Below are 20956 nucleotides of genomic sequence, written 5' to 3' on the forward strand. Positions count from 1 at the left end.
TTAGTGAAATAGGAGCAATTTGACTTATTTCATAACTTCATAACAGCAACCTTCTCTCCGCTGGTCTGTTTATTGGCTACAGTCTCAGATCAACTCAGCCCTAAAGGACTGTCAGTGGCAGAAACAGCAACATTATGTCCATCAAGGAAAATACATTTGCTTTGCATTTTTTCCACATGATGGCAATAATACTAGGATCCAATTAAATTCTTGATTCATAAGGGTTGTTGCTATGTTGTGTTACGGTGTTTTAAGAGCTTGTTCAATGTGCCCTTTTTTAACTTTGAGCCCCCGCCCCTCCAAAGGTCTCTGAACGGCCCTGCTTTGAAACATTACTTCATAGCATTTCATTATGTATACTGTATTTGCATTACCGATGTGAGGACACATTGATCCCTTTACAGTGCAGATGTGTAAAAAGGTTCACGCAGCATAAATCAAAATGTTGAAGTCCCTCGTACTGAATGGACGTAAAGACTCTTTACGTCCATTGTGGTTGGTGCTCCAAAGAATGGAGATTGCAAGGAGTATTTTATAAGTTACAAAATACATAACTAAAAAAATGAGACGCTTTTTATTACAAATCTTTAATCTCATATAGAAAAGAGGTTTTACAGTCTTAATTCCAGGACACAGTTTTAGACGTAATTGGGGTGCCAAGTCTCACAGTAGAAAAGATGCAACAAATAATCACCCAAAGACTTGAATCAGCCAGTTTGTCGCGAATCGTCTCTGATCATTCATATCTCCGAAATTAGTTCAACATATCTGGTATATAAACACATCAACTTATTTTGAATTAATAGAAAAATCTGTTGAAGATTAGGCACATATGCAACAATACATCAATGGAGACAATTCATTTTCTGTTCCATTGAAAACTAGCACCTTGATGAAAGAGACTCCAGCACAATTGTTTTTGGCTCTGGTGTTCTAGTCGATTGTAAAGAGAGTAAAAATTGTGATCAGCAGGTCAGCTTTCAAATAAACTTGAAATCCGATCTATGATGTAGTAATATTTCTCAAATATTCAAATACATTTTCTTTTTTAAAAATGGTGAAAAAGGATCAACTTGCTCATCAGCTCCTTAATCTTTGATTTTTTTTTTTTTATCATAGTGCACTTTTACAAGTATAAAGACAATCTATTGAAACATTCAAGCAGCTGACTGAAACGGAAACATACTGTTGCATTCTACAAAAACGTCTCCGCTGCAAATCACTCAATTACACAAAATAAAAAAAATAAATAAAAAAATAAGCTTGAGCTGCTGTTGCGGCTCGTAGTGCAAACCTGATAAAAAAAATCCTTCACCCAATAGGAAAGGCATCACTATGTCAAATGCAAATGCAGAGCTCCGCTCCGAGTGCTTCATGTTTCGAGAGATTTCCGTCTGCGTGCATGGATGACGTTGACGTCACACTGCTGTTTCGTACTCGATGACATGGGAGTCGGCGTCAGCCAGTAAACACTCCGGCTGCTGCGATGGCGTGCGTTGCCCCCGGGCGGCTCCGTTGCTTTCTTTGTCTGAATGTGGCTCTTGTGGGAATGGGTCCTTAGGACAACACGGAAAACATTATATTAATGCTAAGAGAGACACATGGAATTGATTTAGACGTGTTATGTTTCAGAACCATGTGAGAAACTTTATTCAGTCAATAAGGACCTGTGAAATGACCTCAGATAACGTCTGGCTACAAGAGAACGTGGTGCACAGAAGAGTTAACGGTTGAAAAAAAACGGTCTTGTTGGTATGAGGAGTTTCTGCTGCAGCTCGACTGCCAGCTTGTAAGTTCTCTGACGAGCATCGTCATCATGCAGCAAATTAATTTCTGCATCTGACCTTGGATAAAACTTCCATGGATTTCAAACCCCAGAAGACAGGAACCCGTTCGACATGCAGGGCTGGATCTAACGAGAATTATAGTAATCATCTGTTCCATCGATTATTCAGACAATTAATCGATTAACTGGATGAATAAAATTGGCCACATTCGGAAGCCTTTTCATACAATATTCGAAATACATTAAAGGATGCAAATAAACAGCTAATTCAAAAAAAAAATAAATAAATTACACACACACACACACACACACATATATATATATATATATATATATATATATATATATATATATAATATATATATATATATATATATATATATATATATATATATATATATATATATATATATATATAATTCCCTTCTGACCCACCGCGGGTGGTTCTTATCCTCTGAGCTCGGGTCCTCTACCAGAGGCCTGGGAGCTTGAGGGTTCTGCGTAGTATCTTGGCTGTGCCAAGGACTGCACATTTCTGGACTGAGATGTCTGATGTTGTTCCTGGGATCTGTTGTAGCCATTGCTCCAGTTTGGGGGTTACTGCCCCGAGGGCCCCGATGACCACAGGCACCACTGTGGTCTTCACCTTCCAGGCCCTCTCCAGTTCTTCCCTGAGGCCCTGGTATCTCTCCAGTTTCTCGTGCTCCTTTTTCCTGATGTTGCAATCACTTGGTATTGCTACATCTACCACAACGGCTTTCCTCTGTTGTTTATCCACTACGACAATGTCTGGTTGGTTCGCCATTACCATTTTGTCTGTCTGGATCTGGAAGTCCCACAGGATCTTAGCTCTGGCGTTCTCCACCACTTTTGGGGGTGTTTCCCACTTTGATCTCGGGTTTCCAGTCCATATTCTGCACAGATGTTTCTGTACACTATGCCTGCCACTTGGTTATGTCGCTCCATGTACGCTTTCCCTGCCAGTATCTTGCACCCTGCTGTGATGTGCTGGACTGTCTCAGGGGCCTCCTTGCACAAACCTACACCTTGGGTCTTGTCTGGTGTGGTAGATCTGGGCCTCTATTGCTCTGGTGTTTAGGGCCTGTTCCTGGGCGGCCAGGATGAGGGCCTCTGTGCTGTCCTTGAGTCCAGCTTTTTTCAGCCATTGGTAGGATTTACTGATATCAGCCACTTGGGTTATTTGCTGGTGGTACATCCCATGTAGGGGCTTGTCCTCCCATGATGGTATCTCTGGCACCTCAACCTCCGTTCCCTGTTGTCTGAGACATTCACTGAGCACATTGTCTGTTGAGGCTTTGTCCCTGATGTATTTATGGATCTTAGTTGTTTCGTCCTGGACAGTGGTTCTCACACTCACTAGTCCTCTGCCTCCTTCCTTGCGGCTCGTGTACAGTCTCAGGGTGCTGGATTTGGGATGGAACCCTCCATGCATGGTTAGTAGCTTTCTAGTCTTAATATCTGTGGCTTTTATCTCCTCTTTTGGCCAGCTGATTATTCCAGCAGGGTATCTGATTACTGGCAGGGCATAGCTGTTTATCGCACAGATTTTGTTCTTGCCATTGAGCTGGCTTCTCAGGACTTGCCTTATTCGTTGGAGGTATTTAGCCGTGGCTCCTTTCCTTGTGGCCTCATCGAGGTTGCCATTTGCTTGTGGTATACCTAGGTACTTGTAGCTGTCCTCTATGTCTGCTGTTGTTCCTTGTGGGAGTGAGACTCATTCTGTGCGGATCACCTTCCCCCTCTTTGTGATCAGCCCGACCACACTTCTCTAGTCCGAATCACATCCCAATGTCAGTGCTGTAGATCCTGGTGGTGTGGATCAGTGAGTCGATGTCTCGCTCACTCTTGGCATACAGCTTGATGTCATCCATGTAGAGGAGGTGACTGATGTTGGCCCCATTTTTGAGTCGGTATCCGTTGCCAGTCTTGTTGATAATTTGGCTGAGGGGGTTCAGGCCTATGCAGAACAGTAGCGGGGACAGAGCATCTCCTTGGTATATGCCACATTTGATGGACACTTGTGCAAGTGGTTTGCAGTTGGCTTCAAGGGTGGTTTTCCACAGCCTCATTGAGTTTGCAATGAAGGCTCTCAGAATCCTGTTGATGTTATACATCTCTAGGCATTCAATGATCCAAGTATGCGGCATTGAGTCATAGGCTTTCATGTAATCGATCCAAGCCATGCACAGGGTTGTGTCGGGTTTTGCAGTCTCGGGCAACTGTGCGGTCTACGAGGAGTTGGTGTTTGGCTCCTCTGGTATTTACACCGATACCCTTCTGTGCCGTGCTCATGTGTTTATCCATGTGTTTGCTTATCTTGGCCGCTATGATGCCTGACATGAGCTTCCAGGTTGTGGAGAGGCAGGTTATTGGTCGGTAGTTGGGTGGGACTGGACCCTTTGATGGATCCTTCTGGATTAGGATTGTCCGCCCTTCAGTTAACCATTCAGGGTGAGTCCCACTTTGTAGCAGCTGGTTCATTTGGGCTGCCAGTCGCTCATGGAGAGCAGTGAGTTTCTTTAGCCAGTAGGCATGGATCATGTCAGGCCCTGGTGCTGTCCAATTTTTCATGCCTGAGACTCTTTCTTGAACATCTGTCACAGTGATGGTTACCGGGGCTTGCTCAGGGAGGTTGCTGTGGTCCTCTCGTAGAGAGATCAGCCACTGTGCATTGCTGTTGTGGGACGCCTCCCTTTCCCATATGCCTTTCCAGTATTGTTCAGTCTCCAGCCTTGGTGGGTCTGCTCTGTTATTATTACCCTGCCATTGAGAGTACACCTTAGCTGGTTGAGTGGAGAAGAGCCGGTTAATCCTTCTGGATTCATTCTCCCTTGTGTATCTCTTTAGGCGGCTGGCCAAGGCTTGGAGCCTCTGTTTGGCAGTTTCAAGTGCTTCAGGTATGGGCACTTCTGGGTACTGGTCTTTTCATTGTACCCTTGTGGAGCTCTGACAGTTGGCTCACTTCCCTCCTTGTTACCTTGATTTTAGCCTCTAACCGTCTTTTCCATGGTGGGTATTGGGTCTCATGGTTGCTCTTATAGCCAAGTATCTCAAGGATCACTGATGCTGAGTTGTAGATCAGCTCATTGGTTTCTGTTATGGTGTTGGTAGGGATCGTTCTCAATGCTGCATTCACATTCTCAATGAGACTTTCTGATGGTACTTCACTCAGCCGTTGTAATTGGCGTCGAGGAGGCCTGGTTGTCATTCGGGTCATGATTCTCTCTCTCAGGTCAGCAGCTGTCTCGTTCAGCTCTGTTTCGCTCATTGGGGCCGTGTATCCCCTCACTGGGTGGGACTTGTAGTTAAGTCCCCACAGTCCTGACATCCGGGTTCCTCCCTTTTGCCGTAGCATTTGTGTTGTATCTCGTCAATCTCAAGTTGTGATAGCCGTTGCCGTTTGCGGATGTTGGAACACTGAGCTACTAGTTGTTTAGCGCTTAGTGTTGACTGGGGATGTCGAAGTAACCATTCCTTCCCCAGTCTTTGCATGTAACCTCTCTCACTAGGGTTACTTGAGTAGTAGCATTCCAACAGATCCACATTTTCATCTCTCGCCCATTTCCGTCTTGTTCCAGTAGCCCATTTGTCATCAAGGTGCTCTGGTTCCCCAACACCTGACGCAGACCTTGTTTGGCCGGGCGACGTCTGAGCCGGCATGTTACGCAACTTAGTATCTCTCATGGTATGAGGTAGGCAGTAGCTTGAAGGGTCTTGCCTAAGGACCCAGACTGGATTCGAACCCCGCCCACATATATATATATATATATATATATATATATATATATATATATATATATATATATATATATATATATATATATATATATATATTCCCTAGATGAAATAAGATAGTATTCCTTTACGATTGATCATTTATTGCCCTTTCTGCTTGCCTTCTTGACTTAATATCAGTATAGCATAGATGCGATCTGATTAATTTATGGATAAATCAATTAATAAATGGATAAGCAAAGGTGACAATAGGAGACATTTTTAACAGAATTTGAACAGAATGAAGCTAAAACTATGACACTTGACTTCTGGGTAGAGCATATTTATAGACAAAGAACATTTTCATACATTTTTCTGAACAGTTTTATCTCATTTAAAATCTGAGGGTGTCCTTTAAACAAATTAAAGTAACGATTAATGAATTAAATTAGTTGAGGATTATTTTAATTAATCACAATTAATAAATAATTTCAGCCCTATTTACATATTTTCCCTCTATGAAATGACAACTTGTAATTGTTTTTTTAATTTTCCTGCAATCTTTATCCAGGTTGATGGAAGGCATCAGTTGCTCTAGTCATTGCTGATCTCTTTCCATCTTGATGTTTTCGCACAAAGGGTCACACTGATTGACAAAGGTCAAATAATCAATTGTATTTTGTTAAAAGCAGCAACTGGTTGCTACCTGACTTCTTAAATCCAAGAAAAGTGCCAAGGGTGTGCTTACTTTCCATCATTAATAGCGGTTGATAGGTTTTTGCCTGACTTGGCGTTTGTTTTTGGCTGAAACTTTAACCTTTACTTACAGCCGGTCTCAGAGGAGTCACGCAGCAGACCTTCTTCTTTATGTGTTCGGGCAGAAAAAAAAGCAGTTTTCCTAATAAGGGATAGACTGTTCCAGGTGTCGCTTCTCCTTCTTTCATTGGGCCTTGGCAAAAGCACAAATGTTTCAAAGTTTAACGTGAAGAAACGGTTTACACTGAAGTGATGCGGCACGAGTGAATGTCACGGTTTTGCGTACCTGTTAGAAAGCTGACGGTCAGCCCTACGAGGATGACTATTAGGCAGCTGAAGCCGGCGTACCACATGTAGGACAGAGAATAAAACCTGTGCAGCCCCGTGGGCCAGCTGAAGGACAAAGAGTTCATTTAGTCGCGAGATAAAAAACGTCGCCGGTGACATTCGCCGTTAATGGCAGCGGCCCGACCTCGTTGCGTTGCTGATCGCCGTCTGAAAGGCGGTGGTTGTGTTGACGTGGCAGCTGGGTGGCAGCCGCTTAGCGCCAGAGCTGCGGGTGATGATGCTGCCGATGCCGACCCAGAAAGCCCCGACCAGACCTGCACCCAGACCGGCCAGCGCACCCTGGAATCAAAGGACAGAAACTATTCAGTTGTGGACAACTGAATAAAGTTCTTCTATTTGTGTTTGCCTGGAATAATTGCTGACATGAATAAAGTCATTTAATAAATTAAATATCATTTCACATTCATGCGCCACCATTCAAATAAAAACTGAATTGTTTTGACTTTCAGGATAAGATTTAAGCAAACAACTGTCATCCTAAAGTTGTGCTTATGTGGCCACATAAAGAGCATCGCCAGGCCGAATTTGGCCCGCGGGCCTCAAGTTTGACACATGTAGTATAGGAGGACATGAGAAACAAGAAGAAAAAGGTCACCTTAAAAACATCATCCACAGTACAATGATGTGGTGCTGCTAAATGATTGAATAAATACACATAAAAGCTCAAAAACAAAGATATTTATTGTTTTTGAACTTGTTATTCTGGCTATTCAACCATAAGGCAGGTGCAAAGAGCTATTATAAAATATTGTTTTTATTTCCTTCTGCACGATAACAATGAAGGTATTCTGATTCCGATATCCATTCGGCCTCTAAGTGTTTCAGGAACATCTGATCATTCATGGAACTTGTCAGAGAAAAATGTGGACACCAACTTTCGTGCTGACATACTCGTATTCATATCGTTTAGAAGCTCACGACTAAACATGCAAAACCAGGTCAAATGAACGTCGGCTTACGGTGGAGTTGGCCCACGGGAAGAACATTCCGAGGCAAAACAGGCCAAGAATGGGTCCGCCAACCATCCCGAAGATTTTTAAAGCTACCTGCAACAAAAAAAAAAAACACGAGTGCTAATCTACGCAAAGTTACTGAGAAATTGTCCGATCAAACGCTGAGCTCACCAGTAGGATCGAGTCGCCCAGGAGGTGAGTCAGGTAGGCCATGGCCAAGCAGAGCAGCCCATAGGACATTGCTGAAGGCAGAGCCACATCATGAACCGTTAGAAAGAGAAACTAAAACTTCACCTTAGCGAAGTTTATAGCCGAAAGCGGCTCACCTAAAGCTTTGGACAGCAGCGTCGCTCTCTCCTCCGACATGGAAGGGAAATGCGGCTTGATGAGATCTTCCATCGTCACGGTGGCCAGAGAGTTGAAGGCAGACGAGATGGTACTGAATGGTGAAAGCAAAACATAAACCCACCCCTGTGTTTTCTCTTATTTACGATGTTAAAAGTTGTGCAAATCCACAACAGCTGAACAGGTTTTCAGGTTTTATTTTGTGTGTGTGTGTGTGTGTGTGTGTGTGTGTGTGTGTGTGTGTGTGTGTGTGTGTGTGTGTGTGTGTGTGTGTGTGTGTGTGTGTGTGTGTGTGAAGCAACGTGATCACCTGACATGGTTTTCACTATGAAGAGCACATCAACCATTTTAAGTTACCGCTAAACGCTTTCCACTCTGGCACAACACATACTTCCTCTGTTAACATGAGGAATACAGGAAAAAACCGCCGTCTGTTTCGTCTCGTATGTTTCGGTTTCTAACAAAAAAGTTTGTAATAAAGGAGGTCATTAACAAACCCATTCATGTAAATTTCTTGTAAATCAATGGGAAATGAAACTTTTACTTCAGCATGTGAATGCCACGCAATTTTGCCTTCACACACAAACATGAAGCCCCATTTTCTTTCCTCATCCTTGGTGATGGTGCCCGAGGTTGTTCAGTTTTAGTTTTAGGACTTCATGACTATTAAATAAATTTTTTTTGTATATAAAGCCACATTTCAGATTGAAGAAAAACTCTTTTTGAACTTCTTTGTTAAAAATGAATGATCTGGTCCCTTATGTGATAAAAGTAATTTTAAAACCTGACATGCAGTAAGGTGGTGGCTGTCAGTCCACTCAGATGAATGTCTTCTCAAAGGTGCAGTACATAACTTTTAGTTTTTTAAAAATGTCTTTTTTACATATTTGTTGAAAATATTACTATCTCTTGACAAGATTTTATGACACAGATAATCTGTAGGAAAAAAAAAAATCAAGCTCCTCTGCCTTTTCCTAGTGTAAACTGGAAACAACCAATCAGAGCCAAGAGGAGGGTTTTAGCGCTGTCAATCACCCTCCATGTGGTGCTACTCATCCTCCTCCCCTTCAATCGTGATTAAAGTCAGAATTCATTTATTTTTCCTCTTCCCTAATATATTTTTTTTATTTATTTTTGCACCACCACCCATACAAATTGCTGTAGGTCTAAATGTTTTCTATTAATTTGAACAATAAAATCTTATTTTTTTATCTTTGTCTGGCGTGCCTGATCAAATTACCAGTGACAAACATAAAAGAAAGTCTAACAGTATGCTATCTGTCTGTTCTAGAAAACGCCTCCTCCTCAACTGGATAACTGAACACATTTCCTCTGGGAATTTTTGTACTATAGTACTTTACATATTGATTATATCACTTCGCCTTGTACAGATAATCCACAATCTAAGTGTTGTCTCCTTTTGATGTACAGTAGTTCTTTTTACATGCAACTAACTGTGACTGTTGCTAAATTAAATCACAGTTCCTTTGTTTTACAAAGGAACAATTTCACATTATTTTCTTACGTGCTTTAGAAATAAAATAGGATTTATAGTTAGTAAAGGTAAAGTAGCCTTTGCAGCTCTAAACAAATTTGTCTCAACTGTGGGTTGTGTTAGATCTTCTTCTTTTTTTTAACCACAGTGTTTTGCATTTTGGTCTCACAAAAGTTACCATGTGCCTCAAGGCTGCTCCTCTGAGTAACACTCTCAGTCAAATTATGTTGGTTTCAAATTTTAATTAATTCACCTCTGCTGTTAAAGTTAATAAAAGAGGGCAAAAACGTTCAACTCTATGTGAAAATACTAATATTATTTGTGTGTGTGTGTGTGTTTTCAAAACACTGAAAAAATGCAAATAAATTAAAATAAAATAAATAATTCTTTTTTTTTTACTTTTCAAAAACATGCAAAAAAAACAAACAAACAAACAAATAAAAAACTCGACATTTGCAAAAGTAAACACACAGCTGCCGATAAGGAGGCCTGATAAGAGAACTCTGCTGATCCAGCGTAAAGTCCCGTACCTGAGCGCCGCGCTAAAAAGACAAGCGACAAAAAGTCCAGGCAGTCCAGGCAGGCCTTGCAGCATGTCCATCACGAAGTATATCACCATCTGTTTGTGGCAGAACTGACGTCAATGCTTCCTGGAAGCTTCTGGTTTTTGCATATATTCATTTAGTCAACAAAAACCACAAAAGTCACATGAGAAATGCAATGTGAACGTTACTGTTACACATGCAAATACACAGGCTGCAGTATTTGAATTTTACTTGGAGTTTACCGTCAGGTCACATTTTTTACAATTTTAGCTAGAAGTCGGGTTCCTTCTGTACTACATTTATGTATTCTAAAGAAAATAAATAAATAAATAAAATGTCGTGAGGGCATTTGAGGGAAAGAGGGGGACTCACCGCATCTGTGGAAGAGCTGCCCAGCTTCTCGGAAAAGTCCTCTCCACAGTAACGTGCGAACATGACGAGGCCCATGATGCAGCTGAGACCCAGAGCCAGCTGAAGGGAAGGAAACACCATGTAGCACGACCTGCTCACACACACATGAAGCAAAGGTGGAAAATGAGAAACATTTTCACTCAAAGATCCCCCTATTAAAGTTGGCTAAAACACTTTGATTCCATCTAGGATTGATGCAAAAGGCTTCCATTTCAAAGTTTTGCTGCATCTGATGACAGTGAAAGAGGAAGAGTTAAAATGTTGTTCTTTTTTTTTTTAAAGAAGAAAAAGAAAAGGAAAATAAAGGAGAAAAGAATAAAAAGAAAGGAGCCATTTTTATTTGGCAATCTGATGAGAGATCATGGATGAGAACTTAAGTGTTTTAACTGAATAAATCTGCTAAAAGCAAACCAGTGTTTGGTCCTGAGCACGTGTTGGGTAATCAGAAACTGGAACCGTAAAATTTATTCAGAAAAACTCTGATTACAGCCTAATCTACCCATCTACTCAGGAGGTTATCTGTGTGATAAGTCCATCAGCGCCCCCTGGTGTACAAACTATTAAACCCTTAAAGTAGGGGTGTCAAACTCCAGTCTTCAGGGGCCGGTGTCCTGCAACTTTTAGACGTGCCTCTGCTGCACCACACCTAGCATAATTAGATTATTAGCAAGGCTCTGGAGAACTGATCCACACAAGGAAGAGGTAATTAAGTCATTTCATTCCAGTGTTTTGTACCTGTGGCACATCTAAAACCTGCAGGACAACGGCCCTCGAGGACTGGAGTCTGACACCTGTGCAATGCTTCTCGCCTCACGCACTTTCTGGGAAAATCTACAGTGCAAAATGTTCTAGAACATGAACATTTCTTAATTTTCTTCTAAAAAAACTTCTGGGATTGATCAAAATTTTTAACTTTGTAAAATCTGAGATTTTCACAGTTTTTTCCATTATATTTCCAAGATAGATTTAAACATTTCTAAGTTCCTTTCTCGCCCATTTTTGCTTTTCGGAGCTCAGAAATGTCCTTGTTTTTTTATAGAAAATTTCTGAAATTATTCTAAAAAAAAACAAAAAAACTTTTTTTTGGTGGAAATTTTGCTCCTTTTTTTTTCAACTACTCACAACGGGCCTAATAACACCATTGCATAAACCCGACAGATGCTTCCACATTTAGTCTCATAAGCATTATTTTTTGCCAGTTAGGTGATTTCTGAAAGCAATTTTAAATGTAAAGAATTTTGAAAAACAATGTTTCTATTGATTCACAATCATGCACTCCTTTGTATTTCATGTAAGAGCATTCTGATAAAATGCTTTCAGGTTTGAGGTTATAATGTGCCAACATGTGAAAAACCTCTGCAGGAAACTGGAAATTGATGTAAAGCACTTTAGTCTGAGACCAGGGAAAACTTCAGATTCATTTGTACACAAATAACTCATAATAATAATAATAATAATAATAATAATAACAGCAACAAAAACAAAATACCTCACAGCTTCTTTTTCTGTCCGCGCGCTGAGATATCTTTGGACCTGAGCCTGGTTGACGCCATACAGGGACAACATGAGGAAAACCCCGCCGACCCCCAGGGTCCAGAAGGTGTGTCTTTCTGTGGGATCCGGGTTCAAGCTGAAACACAGAAAACCGTATTAAAATTAGGATTTTGTTTAGGCCTGCAACTATCAACTATTTTAGTTCATCTGACAATTAATCCAATTTTAAAGTTGTTTTTTTGGCACATTCTGCAGATTTTTCGTTGAAAAATCGTGTTTTACACAGTTGGGTATATTTTAAAATATACACAACAATTTACTTTGCTCATAAATACTTCTAACATCAACATGTGAAAAGTTCGGCCCTTTCTGCTCGACTTATAATCAATGCAGCAGCACAGGGCTGATCTGTTGATTAATTTGGTAACCCAATTATTGACTGCAAAAAAAAAAAAAGATGCTTATTGGGTGATTTTTTTTATTTGAACCAGGTGAAGCTAAAGACTATGCCACATAAGGAGTCTGGATAGAAATAATTTACAGACAAAAGTTTTTTTTTTGCCTTAAATGTACAATCTGTGTATTTCTCGTATGGTTTCGTCTTAATTACCGCCGTGTGTCGTTCAGCAAACGGCCTCTTTTTTAGTCTGTATGCGCATGTTAACAATGAATCAATTACTAAATTAGTTGACGTTTATTTTAATAATGCTCAGGGCCTTAGCATTCACTGAACTCACTCTAGTCCAGAGAGGCGGTTTCCCTCCGTCACTTTCCTCCAGACCTCCGACATTCCTCCGGTCTGGTCCACTCCCACAATGATGACGGCGATCTGGCCCGCGAACATCACCAGCGTCTGGAAGACGTCCGTCCAGATCACAGCCTTCAAGCCACCCTGCGAGGAGCCGAGTGGAAACATCCAGTCACACCACACAGCCAGATCTAAATGGCAACGCAACAGTCTCAAGAAATGAGACTGGAAAACTTGGAACAGTATTCAAACCGCTTCCAGGATTTTTCCGCAAAAGCCTGGTGCAATAAGCAATTAATCGCACGATTAAAATGAGCTTAAAATTTCCATTCTCAAGATTAATATTTCAAGGGCAATTTTGTTTACAGTGTTCATAATACATTTTATTTATGGTTTCTGTTGAGTATGTGTGTGCGTTTTCCCCCCCATTTTGTTTATTGTTTCTGGTATTCATTTTGAATATTTTAAATATCTGCCAGGTCCGGTGTTCTGCCCAAAATTAAACCGTGTGGGAGTTACGGTTACTCCTTCGCTACTTCTCTTTCAACCCTGCAATGAAATGGTTTTCAGATGTTTTCAAATATTTGAAACCTCAAACAAGAGTAATTTGGTACTATTCTGTAATCATGGCCACATAAAGTCTTCCAAGAGTCAATGGTGATTTTTACGGACACGGTCACGGCATAAAATCTCAAAAACAGACACATTTCAGCTGTTTTATAAACGCAGGAAATGTTTTTTGCATAAATTGGCTAATTAACTGAAAGGAATGACTACTCAACATGCTAACATCATTGCTCCAGACAGAGAGTGCTCATCGGTCAGTCCTCTCGACGTTCAAGTCAACTCACCAGTGTCGTGTATAAAGTGCACACTAGTCCGGTTACCAGCACTGTTCCCCAAAGCTGAAGTCCGGTAGCTGAAAGTAAAACACAGCAACATCCTGGAATTTGTTTCAAACTCTGTCTTAATGAATCAAATTAAAACATCAAACTTTTCATACCTGCATTTAGAGCGAAAGCAGGCGTGTACACACAAACACCCATATAGATAACCTTAAATCAAGTTAAGAGACAAATCAGAAACTGGAGTGTTTTAAAGAGAGAAAAAAAACAGTAAAATACACAAAACACCCTTTATCATTTTTACCCTGGACTGATTGGGCAGATTTTACCTAGAGATCCAGTAAAAACCGCTTCAGCTTCTTTGCAAATAAAAATTGACTAAGAAATAGAACATTTTGACTGTGATGCCTGTAAAGACAGTTTATTATCTCAGTGGGAGGGAATAAAAATGCATGCCACATTTTTCAGATTTTTTTGAGGGGAGTGGGAGTGTGTTGGAGAGGATGGTTGCCAGTCTATCAGTGGGCATCACATGACAGCACATCCTGAGCTAAATACTTACACCTCAGAGTCACTTAGAGTGGCCATATTGACTCTAAGAAGGGTTAAAAACCTGACCCTTAATGTTCTTAAAGTTTGAAGGATGGTTCCTGCATTTTGCATAATCACAAAAGAGTTTCCGTGCAACTTCACTACATCACTGCTGGTTTTCCATTTTGGCACATACAAGTCTCGGGTGATGTTATACAAGTTATTTTACCAAGAAAACTTTACAGGATGGCTGACTGGTATCTGAATGCACCCACCATTTGAAAGATAAACGTTAACGTTCCACATATCCGCACTACTTTGCTGAACCGTAGCTCCAGATACTGCAAAACAAGAACAACAATGCTGACTCGCTGCGCACGGACGGACGAGATTTTTTTGTTGTTGTATTTTTACATACCTGGTAAGCGCTGGAGAGCCTCAGCCTGTATAACAATGGAATGAAAACGTGAGCAGGAATTAAAAGCCCCAGAATGTAAGCGCAGCCAATGAACCAGTACTGGGTGCCGTGAGTGTAGATCTCGGCCGGGACGCCGATGATGGCCACGGCTGATTGGAAGGAGGCGATGAGCGACAGCGAAACGGGGAGACACCGCATGCTCCTGTCTGCCATCAAGAACTCCTGCGTGGTGCGTTGGCGGCCCCCGGACAGGGCGTAGAACAGCCCGATGGCCACAGAGGCGGCCAGTAGAAGGGCAAACACGACGTAGTCGACGGCTGAAAAGTGCTTTTGATCGGACGGATCCATCTTGGTTTGCTTCCTGGGCCGGAGAATTCAAGTGGCTCTTTGTGTTGCGCCTTCATGCAAATCGGAAGCGCTTTTCTTCGCACCCATCAGTCACAACGATCCAGAAAGCCTACAAAAAAACAAAAAAAAAAATCATGAAATACGATAATTAAAAGTGTAATAATGCCAAACAAAAAGGGCACAATAAGAAAATGGTAAAGGGAGGAACCAACATGGATATAATATGATGTCAATGCAATGGATCTACTGATTTTATACCTCAGATATTCCTCAGAAAAATGTAAACAATATCTGAAAAAATAGAAACATTTCCTTTGTAATTAACCACCCTACATCAGCGTTGAACTCTACACATAATATTCATAATTTTGAACTAAACCCCATACAAAATGTTGTTTATTATTATTTTTCCTCCTCTTTTCTGGTGTTTATTTCAATTAGTTTGTTTGTGTCGATCCAAAAATCTCCAGGAAAAAAACCCCAAAACCTACATAACTTAAAATTTTTCTTCAAATGTTGTATAACAAAATGGATTTTGTTGTGATTTAGCTAGCTTATCTACACTATATGAACATTGCAGTCTGTTATAGACGAGGTTGCAGCAGCTCCTTGAGACTGTTATCCGAGAAAGCTGGAAGCTTTCATTTTGTTTAGTTCTAAATTAACTTGGAGGGTCAAAAGCAACTTTATGTTTTCAAACTATCTAATATAAATATAAAATCGACAGTCAGAATGGCTCCTGATTCCCTACAAGGGAGCCAAAGGACAGCTTTAAGTAAAAGGAAAAACATACATAAATTTCTCATTTTTAAGAGACTTTGTGCTGCCCTCATGAGGTTAGACAGCTTTCTCTTCTTAAAGGGGCAATATAATGTATCTTTAGCTTTACATCATGTTATAATTTTATTCCCTCATCAGAAATATACTTGGAGTGTTGCTTTTGGTTCTTTCTAGCATGTTTGAGAACCGTTTAGCTAGCTAGTACATTGATCTACGCTAAAAATAAGTACAGTTGTACAATTTATCAAAAAAAAAAAACATGCCACCATTGCTTAACAGTCTTCCAACCACAAAAATACGTACAAAAACGAGATTTTTCCAAGGTACAAATCGTAAAATGTTTACTTCCTCCTAAGTGCCTAAATTCTTGTTGGCAAGGTTACTGGAGAGAAATGCCTCAAAGATAGTTTTCTTCCAAGAGCGCTCACTCGGTCATGTTTCTGAAAATGTAATACCACAAAAAAAAAAAAAAAAAAAAAAAAAAAATTCAAAAATGCTTGTAACACTCTTATCAAATTTCAAACCTCTAAACTTGTAACCACTCTTGGCATTAATTTATTCATGCCATTAGCTGACTCAGAACCTATTTTCCAACTTATTCGTTTAACTTATTTTCACTATGAACAAATAGAGTATTTGGCCAAATGGCATGACACTCTAGTATGATGCAGATTTTGTTCAATTGTCACGAAGTCTAACTTATGGAAATTATAGAAAACTATAATTTCCATAAGTTATTATAATTATGGAAAACTGAGCCTTGTCATATTTACTTACATTAATTTAAAATTATTTGATAAAAAGAAAAGTTTTACTATTTTTATCATCACACTGACTTACTATTTCTTGATTGCCAGGTAAACTGACCTGTGCACAAACCGCACAGTAAGGTTGTTTGGATGTCAAACTATGAAAAAGCGCAAAACGTTTCTCAACCTTTATGCTCATTAACAATATATGTGATAGCTAAATAAATCTAAAAATCTCACCAACCAGCTGCAATAAGCTTGATGTACCCAGTAAAGCTTATTACTCCAAAATGCAGTCAACAGACACTAGAAATATTCGCTTAAAACAAATACATTTGAAGAGCATAAGTAAATCAGAAAAGTATACTCTGATTTAAAAAAAAAAAAACTTCCAGTCTCACTCACCTTTAGTTGAAGGGAGCACTAACATCCGGGTCACATTCACTAATCAGTAAACACATGTTTGTTGGGACTTTCAAGGGCTCTAAAAAAAATTGTTAAATGGAACCTGTTTGCGCATGAGTATCAGTGCCGGGGCCATATGCTGCAGAAAGTTGACCTCCCTGTTTTAATTTCCTCTACTGAAAACATTGAACAGCGCGTTCACCTTTTACCCACAGCCACGCTAAGCTGTGCTGTCGATTCTCTTCCGGTCTTGTGCGAAATTCGGTTCCCCTGTGAAAATCTGTTCCCCCTGCGTCAGGAGCGCGCATTACAGCCAGAGAGGCGAAAGAGGCGGATCTGATCATTTTCATGTTGTTGATTATAAGAGAAATAAGCAGAGAAAAAAAAATGTCGCTGGTAAGTGCAGTTGTTCCCATTTTATGGAGGGGGAACGGAATATTTTAGCCAGCTGAAATATATGGTTCCCCCCTCATATCTCTGGCAAACAAGGAGCAAATGCTACCAAAATCACAGGATTTATTGTTGATGATGAGAGGAATAAGCAGAAAAAAAAATCTTGCTGGTAAGTGCAGTTATTCCCGTTTTATGGAGGGGGAACAGATTATTTCAGGCTGCTGAATCATCCATTCTTTCCTCTCCTTACTCCATAACCTTGGGGAATAAAGAACAACTGTTTCCAAATTGTCAAAAACCTTTACATACACACTACGTGTTGGGAAAACTGTGTTTGGTGACTGACTTATTTCTGCCAGGCTTACGTGAGAAAAGTTGGAAAAAGAGCGATTCTCTTGGTGTTTAAAATAACACAAAACAGCGTCAGAAGACCTCGTTTATTTATTTATTTTTTAAAAAATTTAAACAACAGCTGCAAATTAAACTGAGTGTTACAACATTGACATGGTTATATTAGTTGTTTTTACCGAGAAATCGATCAGAAGCGACGTGGAAATGATCAGATCCGCCTCTTTCGCCTCTCTGGCTGTAATGCGCGCAGGGGAACCGAATTTCGCACAAGACCTGCAGTTTCTGACGTCAGAGCGACGTAGCGTGCGCACGCAACAACCGCGAAAAAATAAAAACAACAAGTGCGGGATATTTTAGTTGCTAATTTAGAGGTAGCTGAATAAACAAGAAACAAGGTGGACAAACATGGAGGGAGCGTCGACGAGGGGTAGGCCGGAACCCGGAAGATAACTTCTTGTTAGCTTGAAATAACTTTGTTTCTGCGACGCTAGCATGTTAGCCGTCGCTGAATTCATTTCGGGGATTGTGAAAGTGTTTCCTACCTTCAGGTGTTTTGAGCCACCTGAGTCTGCTGGAAGTTCAGGCCCGGAGCCGGGGAAGTCAGGTCCCACAGCAGCCGAGTCGAGTGAAGGAGCTAAAGGCTAAAGTTGAAGCGTTGACCTCGCAGAGAGACCAGCTGAAGGCAGAGCTGCAGATACACAAGGTGAAGCTTCTTCTGAGACTCTGAGCCAATGGCTGCGCTTTTAAACAAACGTATTTAGACGTTGCACGCAATTATGCTGTAATATTTTCTTGCTGCCTCTTTGATTCTGGTTTGTAGCTGCAGAATTTTGAATGTACAGATTTTTCTTTGGCCAAAAAAGATATTGGGCCTGAAATAAAAACGTGGATCGGGGTTTTTTTTTGTCTCCTTCATCCATTAATAATCTAATTTCTTTAATTTAGAGATGGAAAATCATAAGCCTTTTTCAGGGAGACTCGAAGCAAAAAGCACAAGACTCAACTCCCCCAAATCCTGACCTCAGAGTTAAGCCACGGCATCCTTGAGTAAATAATATTTTGTCTATGTTTGCATCCCCCTCTTGCAGAAGCTTCAGAAACTGAGAGCACCTGCAGGCAAATTGCAAGAAGATGGAGAAGACGAGGAAATGGACGTAGACTCGGAGAGCTCAGAGTTGTTCCACCTGATGGCCAGACACTCTGAGCTGACGGATCTTCTTCATGCTCACAACCTTATTGGTAATGGTGACATATGAGTTTAATTTTTTCAAATTTGCTCGCTACCTAATTGCTGTTATTTATTCGCCCACTTTATTTGCTAGGTGGGTATGACACCGTCGCAACAAACAGAGGGAAAGGCATGTGCTTTTCCCTGACGACCGAGTACGAGGGTGTATATTTGGACACCTACAACCTGGAGCTCAACCTGAAGCCAAACGTTAGGATCAGCCGCCACAACATCCCGCCTTTCATTCCTCTGAACAGCCTGGCTGAGCAGAGCGACTTGCAAACCGACCTCAGGGCTTTCCTGGCCACAGTCAGCCAGCATCTGAATGCGTTTGCAGGCCGCAGGCAGCAGCTGAAGCTTGTGAAGGTGCCAGATTTATGTAAAAATAATGTTGTAAGAGTACAGATAATTGTTTCATGTTGAACACAACTAGCATTTGTTAGAAATTGTTCACACTCTCTTAGTGTTGTGGTTGGCAACACTAAGTTGACCAAATGTTGGTCAAATAGACTATTTATTTATCGGTGTGCACATGTAGGTATTTTGACCTTAACCACTAACAGATTTGTCATGGTTTACTTTTCTAACATACAAATTTCTGTTTGTTTTTTTAAATAGTGGTGTGTACACCTTTAAGAGCCCATTGAAGAACCTTAGTTACAATATAGAAGAGCTGAAGCTTCTGGTGCTGAATGAGTATGCTGATATTTTCCTCTTGCCTATGCTGCAGGAGCAGCATAAGTCCGTTGAAGTGATGGAGAGCAATCTGTTGTGTTCGATACTGGTGCTGATGTTCACTGTGCCCAAGGAGAAGACACCCTTGCTCTGCACGTTGGAGTACACTGACCACACCAGGTGTCTTCCTACTGGAGTCCACCTGAACTGCGAAGGTAAGGTTATTGTTCACTGTGATAAACAGACAGACTTTGGAACTGTTTTTATAGTTTTAGAGAGAACGTGAGACCTCAAGATTTCTTTTTGGAATGTTAGTCCTTTAATCCTAGTACCGTTTTTCAGGCGATAGAAGACTGACTTTGTAATTGTCTTTATGTCTCCATGAAAGTTCAGGGCTGGATTCACAGCTACCCCCAGAGTTCAGACCTGATGAGTACTTTGTAATATGTTTTAAAATCTAAAATATTCTAGTATTTTATATTTATTACAATTGCACATGCAACTTTTTATATTCTCTTACTTAGACTAAAGTAAATAATTTTTGTAAAGTCTTTTATACATGTGCGCTTTTGCAGACGAACTACTTCCCAACTCTTCCAAGTGGAAGAAAAACTGCAGCCTGCTGATGGAGGTTCCTGTGCACAGAGCTATAACGGCCATAAAGAAAGCTAGCGATATTGTTTAATTTATTCTCCAGTATCTAAATTATAACTGTTGGATATACATAGTACAGAAGTTTGCTCAAAAGGTCAGTTTTGTGTAAAATTGACTTTTTTTTTTAACCTTTCAGCATGTCACAATGTTTTTCCCTCATCACAAACTGTCGCGCTGCCCTCTGTCATATGAATTTAACAATCTCCTCTCTATTATTGTTTCTGTCATGGAAGCATTCTGCAGGTGCAGCTCTGCTGTTTATCCAGCGTTTTTTAGTTTATTCTGGAGCTGTAGCGCCCCCTTCTGGTTCAGGACTAATATCTCAATTCTCCCTTCAGCACAAGTCCACTATATAATTGTTCCATCGTCTCCAAGAACTGAAAGAAGAAAACTTTCCATTTTTTTCTAGTTTTACTTTTGTTATTGCTAAGAAGCAAATGTTTTCTTTCTTTAGTGTGTGCAGTTTTCATAAAACAGCATAACAAGCAAATCTGCTCTTTGTCTTTGCATGGTGAGATTATACTGTATGTTTGGGAAGAAATTAACACATCCAGTTACTCAATGCACAGACATATTTTCCAGATTAACACTTGAATTGCACATAAATACACGAATTGCCTTAATCCATGAAACATTTATGATTAAATGGGGAGCCATCCATTTATTGTTTAAATATTGTCCAAAAGGTTTATTTGATTTCATGTTGAAAAAAAAAATAGCACAAGGAAATGTTTTGATTTATTCATATTCACATGTCCTGGAAGTGAGAATAAACATGATGGTACATACTATATTGTATTTGTGTATGTGGTGCCTACTATTATTGATGAAATGAAGACAAAGTTGATGAAACCTGAACACAAAGATGAACATATTGAAATACAAATTTTTTTACTGCCAGAAAATAAGTTGTTTTGTGATGTAAACACCCTACATCTTATGTCAGCAAATATGAACACTAGT

At 40.3% G+C, this 20956-nt stretch overlaps 2 protein-coding genes across 4 annotated transcripts; one reads left to right on the forward strand and one right to left on the reverse strand.

Moving 5' to 3' along the window:
- Window positions 1-577: 577 nt before the first annotated feature.
- On the reverse strand, window positions 578-17496 carry slc5a6b (solute carrier family 5 member 6). 2 transcript variants are annotated; one of them, XM_055038422.1, is made up of 16 exons: window positions 16693-17496; window positions 14411-14867; window positions 14268-14333; window positions 13620-13671; window positions 13468-13535; window positions 12606-12760; window positions 11864-12004; window positions 10336-10465; window positions 9949-10037; window positions 7905-8017; window positions 7750-7820; window positions 7585-7671; window positions 6750-6904; window positions 6564-6670; window positions 6349-6470; window positions 578-1556 (listed from the first exon to the last, which is right to left on the reverse strand). In XM_055038422.1, exons 2-16 carry the CDS (start codon window positions 14756-14758, stop codon window positions 1419-1421), a joined length of 1842 nt encoding a protein of 613 aa, XP_054894397.1. In that variant the 5' UTR covers window positions 14759-14867; window positions 16693-17496; the 3' UTR covers window positions 578-1418. The 2 variants fall into 2 exon arrangements, with proteins under 2 accessions (XP_054894397.1, XP_054894398.1); XM_055038423.1 differs by lacking the exons at window positions 13620-13671; window positions 16693-17496 and having other exon boundaries at window positions 14411-14499.
- Window positions 17497-17506: 10 nt separating this feature from the next.
- Window positions 17507-20784, forward strand: cenpo (centromere protein O). 2 transcript variants are annotated; one of them, XM_055038425.1, is made up of 6 exons: window positions 17507-17863; window positions 17985-18139; window positions 18525-18675; window positions 18759-19030; window positions 19395-19554; window positions 19728-20784. In XM_055038425.1, the coding sequence occupies exons 1-6, from the start codon at window positions 17842-17844 to the stop codon at window positions 19781-19783; spliced, it is 816 nt and encodes a 271-aa protein (XP_054894400.1). In that variant the 5' UTR covers window positions 17507-17841; the 3' UTR covers window positions 19784-20784. The 2 variants fall into 2 exon arrangements, with proteins under 2 accessions (XP_054894400.1, XP_054894399.1); XM_055038424.1 differs by having other exon boundaries at window positions 19915-20784.
- Window positions 20785-20956: the final 172 nt, after the last annotated feature.

The sequence above is a fragment of the Poeciliopsis prolifica genome, unplaced genomic scaffold (assembly GCF_027474105.1).
Source record: "Poeciliopsis prolifica strain line A6 unplaced genomic scaffold, Auburn_PproV2 SCAFFOLD013, whole genome shotgun sequence".
Lineage (NCBI taxonomy): Eukaryota > Metazoa > Chordata > Actinopteri > Cyprinodontiformes > Poeciliidae > Poeciliopsis > Poeciliopsis prolifica.